Source organism: Budorcas taxicolor, chromosome 19 (assembly GCF_023091745.1).
Source record: "Budorcas taxicolor isolate Tak-1 chromosome 19, Takin1.1, whole genome shotgun sequence".
Taxonomy (NCBI): domain Eukaryota; kingdom Metazoa; phylum Chordata; class Mammalia; order Artiodactyla; family Bovidae; genus Budorcas; species Budorcas taxicolor.
This window is the reverse complement of record NC_068928.1, coordinates 18,769,578-18,781,673: the sequence shown is the minus strand read 5'-3', so window position 1 is coordinate 18,781,673 and position 12,096 is coordinate 18,769,578. Positions and strand designations below refer to the sequence as shown.

The following is a 12,096-nucleotide window of genomic DNA, read 5'->3' as shown; positions in this document are numbered from 1 at the left end:
GGCTATAATAGCTACGGAGAACCTTGAAATCTGAAGTTATGTGCCTTATTTTTTGCGAGGACTTAAGGCAAAGCACAGCTCCCCAGAAATCAGCGGCAAAGATCTGCGTGCAGGGAGAAATGCTAGCCCCAGGGCGCCCTAACTTCCAATCCGGGAGCAATCCAAACCCGGAGGCCGGCGGGGGACCGGGAGCTGAAGGCGGTGGTGAGATGGGAGCGGATGCTCCCGGGTGGGCTCGGACTCTGGCCGGCTGCAACTAGAGCCCGATCCGAGGTGAGCCCGGAGGCGATGAGGGACGCGCGCCTCCGGGCCCGGAGGAGTTAGGTGACGTCACCTCCAGGAGGACTCGCTTTTTCATTAATGAAACCGGCCGGCGCGGGCGCATGCGCCGCAGGCCCCCTTCCCTCTCGCTTCCCCCTCCCCTTTCCCAGCCGCGCTCTCAATCTCGAGCTCGCTCGCTCTCCCTCTCCCCGGGCCGTGGAAAGGATCCCACTTCCGGTGGGGTGTCATGGCGGCGTCTCGGACTGTGATGGCTGTGGGGAGACGGCGCTAGTGGGGAGAGCGACCAGGAGGCCCCCTCCCCTCCCCGGGCCCCCCTCCCCCGCCCCCCTTCCCCCAGCCTCCTCGCCAACGCCCCCTTCCCCTCTCCCCCTCCCGACCGGGCACAGGCCACCCATCCCCACCCCCGTGGGAACGTTCGGAGCCTGCACTCCTCAGACCCTCTCCTCGCCTCTTCCTTCACCTCAGCCCCCGCTCCCTGCCCTCTTCCCGGCCCTGGGCGCCGGCCGCCCGGTCCCTCCGCCGCCCCCCGGCTGCGGGGAGGACATGGCCGCGCACAGGCCGGTGGAATGGGTCCAGGCCGTGGTCAGCCGCTTCGACGAGCAGGTAACGGGCCCGGGGCGGGCGGGAGGTGGGAGCGGCGTGGGGGTGGGGACCGAGTGGGTGAGGGGAGGAAGGAGCGGCCGCCTCCCCCGCAGCTGCCTCGGGCTCCGGAGGCAAGGCTTGGGGGGATAAGAGGGGGTGGCCTAGGGGGGAGGTGCGGGCCAGGAGGGGACGGCTGGTGTCTTGGGCTCCCCTCTCCCTCCTCAGTCGGGGGGTGGGGCCTTTTTCCTGACCACCCCTCCGACCCTCCATCCCCTTTATCCCAGCCCTTCCGCTTGCTAATAGGGATGAGTGACCTGGGGGCGCTTTCAGGGGCTCTCCATCTGGATTTAATCATCCCCCCCCTACTTTTTTATTTATGAACGGAGGTGGGTAACATTTAGGGGTTTCCTCTTCCCTCAGTGGACCTCCTAAACGGGAGTGAGTAACTGAACGAACCCTAAGGCCCTTGTGTACCCCCAATAGGAGAAAGATAACATCCCGCCCCTCCCCCAGTTTCTTCTGCTTCCTCTCTTGGAGGGGGAAGAGGAGAAGAAAGCAGGGAAACACAGGTTCTTACTTTCTGCTCCATCGTCTCAGCCCGCCCGGAGAGCTCCAAGTGCACACACTGCACATCTTTTTGATGCCCCACACGGGCGGCCGCCCCCCGCCCCCATATCCTGATAAGACCAGACTGGCTTTTACATGGCCCTTTGCAGTGGAAACCATGGTTCTGGTTCCCTCCTGCTTCTGAAATATTTTTCCTCCCCCCCCCCCCCCCCTTCCTTGGTAGTTGCAGTTTCCCCTTTTATGTTTTGCCCAGCAGTCTGAGAATGTGAATATTGCTTTCTGGAGTGGGAATCTTGAGGATTAAGCGGAGCAGAGTGAAAGGAAAGTGGGAAACGGCATCAGAACCACTGACAACAGAGAGCAAAGCCAGCTGGGAAGTGGTCCCGAAGCCGTTAATTCTGCTAGTGTGTTGTCGTTTTTTCATTTTTAACTCTCACCTCTTAGTTGACAAGAGAACTTGCATTGAGAATATCTGAGATGGAGAAAAAAAAGTTACCTAGCTTGAGGAGGCCCCTTTCTATTGCCTGAGCCCCAGACTCCTGGGGCTGATCAGAATGAATGCACCCGAAGCCTTTTGTCAGTAGGATTTAGTTTAACTTTGTGTTGCTGTTTTAAGTAGTTGGGGATCGGTCAGAAGAATGCTTTTGTAGCTGCAGTTCTAGGATGAACTTCCTGTGATGAGGAACTGCTTGAGATTGAGTCAATCTATTTTGTTTACTGGATATAATCATGAAACTGATTTGGGGAGTTGAATGGATCCATAAACAGTTTCTGACCTATCTGAACGATACTTGGGAATAGGCAGAGGAATTGAGAAGAAATTTGAGAAGAAGCTACTTAGATAAAAGAGAATTACAAAGCTGTCAAAGATTTGAAGTTCTTTCACCCATCCTTATGCTTCCAGACCAAAAAGTATCTAAACCACTGTACTGCTAATCTATTTGAGGAAGTGAAATGTGACCACGTATACTGGATTATATTATTGATAGAGCCTTAACGTTTAAAACTTGATAGAAAAGACTTTCTCTGTGTAATTTTTAAAAAGGATTTAAAAGGCACACAGTTCCCAAAGGTAGACTGTGTGGATACTTTAATCTGGATGCAGGAATTTGATGGATTCACACCGCAACTATTTCCAGTTTTTTAAAAAAATTTTAATTGAAAGATAATTGCTTTATAGAATTTTGTGGTTTTCTGTCATACATACATCAGCAAGAATCAGCCATAGGTACACCCATGTCCCCTCCCTCCCAATTTTTTTAAATTAAAAGTTTTTTTTTTTTTTCCAGTTTTTAAACTTTATTTCTTTGCTTCTTACCTGTTGATCTCTAGGCTTATCTGTCACATATTGAAAACATAGTTTTCTAAATTTTAAAAGAAGAATGATTTTGATTATATGCCCAGTAATGCAAGTAAATGTTTCCTTCTTTTTGTCCCCAGTGTTGAAAGACCTTATACTTTGTTGTTTGCTTTGTTAAGAATATTGTGGAATCAAACTCGCACCATCTGTTAACAATTAAGGACATAAGAATTTTAAACAAGCATTAAAAAAACTATACTTTTATATTGTTATTAAAGAGAAAGATCCATAGGACAAATTATTCCTCACATTTTTCCCTTACAGGGTTAAAGCCCACTGGCTTTGAAATGTGAAAGTATAAGGGTTTCGGTGTTTAACGTAAGGCACTTGTAGACATTAACTTATTATGGAATTAATACATGTTTAATTTAAATTAGAGTTTACTTTGAGTTTGGAAAGTGGGAAAAACTGAGGCTCAGAGTGGTTAAGTGACTTTTCAAGGTCACATAGCAGACCTAATAATAAGAGCCTCAGTATGATAAGTATTGAATGCTGGACAATCAGGAATAATTTTTTCTGGTAAGTATCTCATAGGATTTGTTTTAATAATCCAAAAGTATAGTTAGGAGGGAAGAGTTTATATTTATATTGAGGGGGAAAACAACCTACATGTAGTGAGAGATATTTGAGAGTCTTCAGTATTTCAATTATGCCTAAAAGTTTAAAATTTTGAATACATTGTCTGTACTTTGTTTCACTGGGTCCAGGGGGAGTCAAGCTGCTGCTTTTTATTACAGCTAAGACTTTTTAATAAACTAGGAACCAGAGAGCATGTGCATGTCTAAAGATGGCAACTCTATTTATGATTGAATTGATGTTTTAGTTGGACTTCTAATATTTGTGGTGATAAAAGCAGAAATGCCTTACTAGCCACTGCTGATTACCTATTGTACTGTGATGGGTATTGCTCAGCAACTTGGTGCAGTAGACACAGATTAAACAGTGGTAGTGTTCATCTTGACATTGTGAGCTCAAGTCCTTGTTTCCAAGTGGGTAAAAGAGCATTCCTGTAACCTGCTGGCATTGCACCTAAGCCTAGTATTTATGGCAACTGAGCAATTCTTAACAATTTAAAAATAAGTACTTCTTCGATTAGGGATGGAACTTGTGAAGGTGGATAGCCAGAAAGCTGAGTGTGTGAAGTTATATCTTCTGCGGCTCCTTAACCTGCCTGTAGGGTGCTAAATAGTAAGTTTCTAAATTGAAATTAGCGATTTTAGGTGTGGGTGTGTAGCTTTAATTTGTGGCTCATTAGCCAGGTTACTTAAATTAGAGAGACCCTTCTTACCTGCCTCATCTAGCTTCACATGCCCAATCAATTTCTGTAGGACTTCGTTCCTGAAAGGGAGTATAGAAGAACTGGTTATATGCAGGTTTTTGTTTTAAGAAGTTGAGAAAGATACCATCAAATGATTTGTTGTAAATATACATTTTCCACATCTGATCAAGTAAAAGCGATATATAAAAAGCCAAAAAATAACATTTTAAAGAACATATTAGAGAGTAAACTCGGATTTTTTAATTTTTAATACTAGCTTATTGGTGGTTGTAAATTAAATGCTAATCGGAATGTTTTTTGAATATGTGGTATAAAACTTATGTTATAAAATGATTGGCAAGCATCTTTGAAGTAACAAACTACATGTTAATTGGCCAGATAGATTTGTAAAACTTTGAAGTTGCTTTGGATTTTAAAAAAAAACAAAAACTCCTTAGCCTTGTTCTTAAAGCCTGGTCTGCCGTTGTTGTAAAGCCTTATAAGTAGTTGAAAATGAATATTCTTTTGGCAAGGGGTACGGTGAGTGAGAAAAAATTGCTTATTTATTCTGGAACTCATCTTTTAAAAATGATTTCCAACTGGTCCTCAATTAGTTCTCTGTGCTCCCTCCCTCTTCCCACCTTTATCTAGCATCTAATTGAGTTTTTCTTTATGTGAGCTCCTTCCTTTTCGCCTTCAGACTAACTAAGGTTTCTTTTCTCTTAAACATTTGGTTGGTCTTGTAGCTTTCTCTGTATAGATCAGTCTTTTTCTTCCTTCTGTTGCCAGATTCCTGCCGCTTCTCGTTTATCCACCTATGTTCTCTCTAACTCTCTAAGAAAACTAGCTCTTGCCTCTTGCTTTCCTTCTGGATTGTTGCTTTCTTGAAAGTGATGCCTTCTGGCAAAACAGTGGTTTTTTGATGAACTGTAATGCCACTGTGGTGGTCCATTACCCCTGGAAACCAGTCTCCTCGAATTCCCAAGACACAATGCTGTCTTGTATGTATGCTTGCAGGTCCTTCACTCCTTGGACAGATGTGCATTTTTTGTCATATGGCGCTGCCCACCATTGAACTGCGGTTCCTAAATGGGGGTGTGAGTTTTGTCCTGCTCTTAACAGCCTCAGTCCTCGTGCTAGCCATTAGGTCTCTGTGGATCCTGTATTTCCTTTTTTGCTGGAATTGACTGGAAAAATCTGTAAGATTTCTTTCTAGTGTAAATATGTGATGGCCTTGGTACTTGTAGCAGCATCTCCCTGTGCCACAGTGGTCTGTGGGGAGCTGACCCCGCTTAACCTCCCTGACGTGTTCTCATTGTGGCTCAGGGTGCACCTGTGTTGCAGGCAAGCTGGCTCAGTCTCTTCTGTGTATGTCAGGCTTACTGCTGCTTGTCTGCCTCTGTTTCTACCAGCCCCTGCCTAAATGCTTTAGTTCCTCTTTTATCTTTTTCTAATTCCTGTCCACACTTAAATGGGCAGCTCAAGCTTCATTTTCCCCATGAAGTCTTTATAGACTAAACTCACTGCATCCTCACTTCTTCATGTGCTTGTCACCTCAGGTTCTACAGAAACAACACCCTTTAAGGTGTCTCCCCTTGGAAGGGTTGATTGAACATAGCTTAGCATTATTTTCTTTTCTCTTATCTTTTTTATCAAATGGAGTGTAAACTTTCTGAAAAGCAAGAACTCTCTGTGAGAATTCTACTAATAGTCACCCCAGGGCCCAGCAGAGTTATAAGCACACATTGAGTCATTGATGGAATGTTTTTCATATGATTCTTGGTTCAAAGGTAGACTGGCTAACAGGGATGGTAATTTTGTCTTTATTTTAAATGTAAATAACTGAATTTTATTAATAATTTAGTGTTTATGGTGACCTCCATCTTTTAAGTGATATTTTAACTGGGAATAGGTTTTTAACAAAAGAAAGCTTTAAGGAGGAACTTACACCTATTTATATTTCCTCCAACAGAGCTAGCTTTTTTGAATCAAGTTTCAGATCCGATTGACTACCTTTGTGATCTTGAAATTGTCACTCACTTTTAGTGGCAAGTCTACATAAGGAAATTTTTTTTCGCGATGATCTGATAGGATAAATTAAAGGACACTTGCTCCTTGGAAGAAAAGCTATGACCAACCTAGACAGCATGTTAGAAAGCAGAGACGTTACTTTGCCGACAAAGGTCTGTCTAGTCAAAGCTATGGTTTTTCCAGTAGTCATGTATGAATGTGAGAGTTGGACCATAAAGAAAGCTGAGCGCTGAATAACTGATGCTTTTGAACTATGGTGTTGGAGAAGACTCTTGGAGAAGACTGTTTTGCAAGGAGATCAAAACAGTCAATCCTAAAGGAAATCAGTCCTGAATACTCATCAGAAGGACTAATGCTGAAGTTGAAACACCAATACTTTGGCCACTTGGTGCGAAGAACCGACTCATTGGAAAAGACCCTGATGCTGGGAAAGATTGAAGGTGGGAGGAGAAGGGGACGACAGAGGATGAGGTGGTTGGATGGCATCACCGACTTCGATGGACATGAGTTTGAGCAAACTCTGGGAGTCGGTGATGGATAAGGAGGCCTGGCGTGCTACAGTCCGTGGGGTCGCAAAGAGTTGGACACGACTGAGCAACTGAATTGAACTGAACTGATAGGATAGTGAATGTGAAATGCTTTGAAAAGACTAAGATTATCCAAATGTAAAATTTATACATTTTCTATATAGCTGACTGATGATTGTATATTTACCAAATAAAGGAGGTTGGCTAGTCTCTGGATGTTCCCCCTTATGTACCTTGTCCAATATATACCTCAGTTTAGCATTCATTGACAAATGCTTAGGGTACTGAGAGGGTCCTTAGGTAACCTACCATGAATGACTGTAATCTGTTTTTGTGCTTTATCATCTATTTGTGGCATGCATAATAGACGACTGTTCAGGTTTGGAAAGTGTAATAGAAAAATGTCGTAAAGTGTTGTGTGGCTTGTTATATTAGATTTAATGTTGTTTTATTAGATTTTAAATATTGCTACGCTTTTTATTTGACACTTTTGGCCAATAGGAAGTTAGAGTCTTAAATCTGCTGCTTTGTTGTTGTTGTTTTTTTAATGTGTTTAGCATGGAGAATTTTGTCCTTAAAGCAAAGGTTAGAGATACAACGGTAAGCATGCTTTATTTTTGCATCTTTATTCTTTACTCAGGCTGCTGTAGGGCATTTTTGTTTTATTTTCAAATTTGGTGTTATGAGGTCCTGTGTAGACTCTCTGTTGTTGCATTATAGCAACATACTTTGCAGGGTGAGCCTTGTATTAATTAAAAACGTGCTTTGCACATGTGTTCCCTAGGTCTCAGTCTGCTCTTCATTGGGGGTTTTGTGTGTATCTGTGTGTATATAAGACAGTGGACAGGGAGGGATAGGAAGGCTCATTTTTTAAAGGAAGTTTAAAGAGAAGAATGTTCTATAGAAGAAGTAGAAGGGAGGTTTGTGGTCAGCTTAAACTGTTAAAAGGTTTAGAATCAATACTGAAGTAGAATATAGGCATCTTAAGCTCTTTGCTGAGGATTGACTTGAATTTATAAAAAGCATTGGCTTATTCTGTCTGACATCTTTAAGACTACCCCATTTTCTTGGGGGTGGAGAGGGAAAGATGAGACAAACTTTGTTTTGACCTTGAAGAATAGAAAAGTTAAAGCGTTTTTATCTTGTGATGACTGAATGAAGTTTAAGATTTCAGCAGTAAGATTTCTGTTCCATGCTTTGTGGTAGAGCCTTCAGTAAACAGAGCACACTCAGAGGTTGTGCTGAAGAGAATTTTAACACTGTACAATATAAATAACTGGAATTGATAGTGCCTCCAGTAAACTCTCTTTAGCTACCTGCAGTCGATGGCGGATTTGACCACTTCAGATGTTATATGGCTGAGATATAGTTATATTCTTTTGGTTTTTTTTGAACCATTGACTATATCATCAAAAGGGCTTCTGTTGAGACAAGAAAGCCCCAAGGTAATATGGAATGCCATCCTGTTATAATGAAGAATTGGAATTATCCTCTAGACTTTACATATTTTTGCTATAAATGGTACTAATTACTTTGCAGTAGCAATAACTTGAGGTGCAGACTTCCAGATTGCGTATTTTCTTTAAACCACAGCCTGGCACTCTTTTGGTTTGGGTTAGGGTTGCCACTGTAGTCGACAAGCTGTTGCCTGCCCCTATTCATATTTTATAGTTTGGAGTGTCTTAGCCTGTTGAATTTCAGAGAACTTAAAACTTTTTCTTGTGATATCCTTACTCCTTCCACTTCACATCCCCCAAGCAGGGTGTTGTGTCTAGTGCAAGAGGCATGAATATTTACTAAATAGCAGGACATTTAGAAATTTACTTTAAAGGACTTTTATTTATTTTCAATCATAGTTTTATATCCAGATGATGGCCTTGTGGGTAATTATGGGTCATAACGACCTCAAGCGTCCCTTTTCCATCTAATTGTTGACAGCTTACCTTGGATAGTCCTCGTAGTAATTTGGGCATGAGAAAACCCCTCTTATTGTCTCAAATTTGTGATGACAGTCAATAGCTCTTTCTCTTACTACACAGTATACTGAGCAGTTTTCAGTGTGACCTTGGGCAAGTCAGCCTCTCTGAACTTGAGTTTTCTGGTTGCATCTGTAAGCTGGGGATAATACCTGGCTTTACTTACCACATGGGCTTGTTTAGTGTCTTGGGTATGAATATTTTATGTGAAAGGAAGCTGTAAATAATGATAAAAATGTATCATCATAATTATTATCCTGTGCAGCATTTTTTCTCTTTATAGTTTGGTGATTATTATTATTTCTATAATGCGTGGAAAAACAAGCTAGAGAAGCAAAGCAACTTGTTCATTATCATATGACATGCGATTGAGTTTAAACTAGGGTGTGGGTGTCTTAATCCTTAGAGCAGTAACTTTCAATAAATAGAGCTTTACAAAAAAGGTCTAAATTTTGTGAACAGATAGCACAGATATTTTAAAGAAAGGAAAGTATTATTGCTTCTTCACTCAAAAATAACATGTTTTATGTTCTTAAGAGAGAATCTTTTATGTTCATAAGAGAGTTCATAAGGAAATCTTTTTGATTGGTCATGTGTTAGACATACCTTTTAAGCATTGTATGTATACTAATTTCATTGTTTATCATTCTTTTCACCTTATCAAAACTCCTCAGGCTGTTAGTGGAAGTCGTAACATTGTTCCCCTTTTATTTTTAGTTTTATTACATTTTATAACTCACTGCAGATTTTTAGGTGAAGCGAGTTGAATTGTGAAGGTGAGAGTGTAGAATTTGTGAGAATACCAACAGGAATGTATAGTTATCAATATGAGAGTTATGTTTTTATTTGATTCTTTTATCTGGTATTTCACAGTTAAGTTTTGTAAAGTTGGTTTTCATACTCTTAAGAACATTCCATTGAGGATTTGATCAAATTTGAAGGCACCCTTTTAACCTTTGGTTGGATTTGAGTGCCTTGTTCTGTTGGATTCCTGAGCCTGTCTTTCTCTTTGCCCATCTGCTTTCCTTCCTCTGTCTGCTTTTTGAAACCCCTCACCCCCAGCAACAACTTTCACATCGTTCACTTTGTCTTCTGGAGTACCTTTCTAAATCTTTTGTCCTCATCAGTGCCTTTCACGTCTGTCCCGGCTCAGGGCTGGGAAGATGTTTTGCCTTTATCCTCTAGGCAGATCATCTTCCTTTTGGGTAATGGACTAACGGGGAAAGACAAGAAGCGTTTGTATTTCCTGTGATGTTTCAATTTTTGGCCTCTGATAACTGAATTTGCAGTAGGGAATGGGAGAGAGAGAAGGTGTTGTTTGGGTCAGATGTTGGCAACAAAGATCAGTGAAGACCTGTGTTCTGGTTTCTGCCCTGACACAAACTACCTTGACTGTATTAATGTATCTTAATTCTGAGCTATTTGGTTTATCTGTTAAACAGGAAAAATATAATGTCTAAAACTTTTCTAATTCTTAAAATGGATTGATTTCTATTTCTTTTTTTTTAAGCCAGTCCTCTGACTGAAAAAATAATTCCAGTCACTAATTGATTAGTTACAGATAGTTAGAAGGAATCTGAGATTATTTAAATCCACTTCTGCAATAGCCCTGACAGATGACTGTTCAGTCTCTCAGTCAGTACAGTTCAGTTGCTCGATTCTGTCTGACTCTTTGCAATCCCATGGACTGCAGCATGCCAGGCTTCTTTGTCCATCACCAACTCCCAGAGCTTGCTCAAACTCATGTCCATTGAGTAGGTGATGCCATCCAACCATCTCATCCTCTGTCGTCCCCTTCTCCTCCCGCTTTCAATCTTTCCCAGCATCAGGATCTTTTCCAGTGAGTCAGTTCTTCCCATCAGGTGGCCAGAGTATTGGAGTTTCAGCTTCAGCATCAGTCCTTCCGATGACTATTCAGGACTGATTTCCTTCAGGATGGACTGGTTGGATCTCCTTGCAGTCCAAGGGACTCTCAAAAGTCTTCTCCAATACCACAGTTCAAAAGCATCAATTCTTCGATGCTCAGCTTTCTTTATAGTCCAACTCTCCATCTGTAAACTCTCACACCTTAAATTCTAGTAAGAGAGAAGGATGAAAAGAAAATTATGGTGAATGTTATGATGAATGTATAGGATACGATGGGAGTGGGTAAGAGGAGCCCTTCATTTAGCCTGGGCAGTCAGAGAACTTGACAGAAAGGGAAGCCTGGACTGAGCTGTCAGTCATGTAGGTTCTGGCATGCCTTACTAAAATGTTGAAACCCTTGTTTGAAGGTTTTGGGTGAATGTAATTTCATCTGATGGCTTATGCTTTAGTAGGAGCGGTTGAAGAATATAATAAAGGGAAATATACAATGCCGTACCATAGGAGGTAGAAAAAGAATGGGATCTAAATGCAGGTGGTGAATTTAGAGACTGAGATGGCAGAGAAGGAAGCAGTGGATTTGGTTTATAATAGCTGTTGGAGTAAATGAGAGAGAGAGTGCAGTTTAATGACATTTAGCAGTACTGGGCAGTGTTAAGGATTCAGCTGGTTTTGGAGACAATGTCTTTGTTATGGTTTTAGTCACTAGAAGAGATCAAGGAATGTTGAGGACCAGATGTTGGATAGGTGGTCCACCTTGACATTGACGTCAAGCAGATCCAGGTTCCCAGATTTAGCAGATAGAAATAATGGATGCCCAGTTAAATGTGAATTTCAGATAATAAATATTTAGTATAAATATTTCCCAGTTGCATGGGATATACTAAAAATACAACTCATGTTTTTTTTGAAAATTCAGGTTTAATTGGGAGTCCTGTATTTTATCAAGCAACACTAACCTGGATGGTGGTCGATGTGTGAAGTTGAGGAAAAACAGCCAGGAGTCAGTTTGTTTTGGTGATGGGGGAAGTATCTAGAAAATTGGTAGGTGATGGTGACAAGGTTTGTTAGTGAGTAGCACATGAGTCATGAGCCTCAAGGAAGAGTGGGGCGAGTAGAAAAGTTTGGCCTCCTAAAGTCTTCTATTCACTGTTCCTAATTGTCTTCTCTGTAACGCTTCAGAGTGTTTGTCTTTTTAGTTTAAAAATGTTTGAAGACAAATCTTAAGTATTCCTTAGGGTTGTCCCCCCCCATATATTATTCATTCAGTTATTTTTTATAGAACACACCGTGAAGTATTTCACTGTCATGGTGCTTTTTTCTCTTGGTGCAGTTGGTGGTCAGTATTCAGGCATATCATTTGTCATCTTTTTTCTAAGTATTTTTTATCTGAGGGTATTATTTGAGTCTTTAAAAAAGAAGGCTTAAAAAATGCTGAGCTCAGGTGCTTTGTATTTTTGGTATTCATCTGATTACTGGTACAGTTAACCTAACAAAGAGCATGCGTGTGCCTGTGTATTTTTTTAAAAAAGCTTTTTTATGCAAAGTTTTAAACGTACAAAAATAGATGATTATAAATGAAGCCCCATGTACCCATTACCCTGCTTCTACTTAGTTTTGTTTCATCGATACTCCTACCCATTTCCTGCT

The 12,096-nt window shown here is 41.4% G+C and overlaps 1 protein-coding gene across 1 annotated transcript in view; it reads left to right on the top strand.

The window, feature by feature from the left end:
• Nucleotides 1–360: 360 nt before the first annotated feature.
• Nucleotides 361–12,096, top strand: part of NF1 (neurofibromin 1) — a 249,573-nt gene continuing 237,837 nt past the window's right edge. The window contains exon 1 of the mRNA XM_052658746.1: nt 361–885. Within this exon, the coding sequence (XP_052514706.1) occupies nt 361–885 (525 nt within the window). The remainder of the gene's footprint in view (nt 886–12,096) is intronic.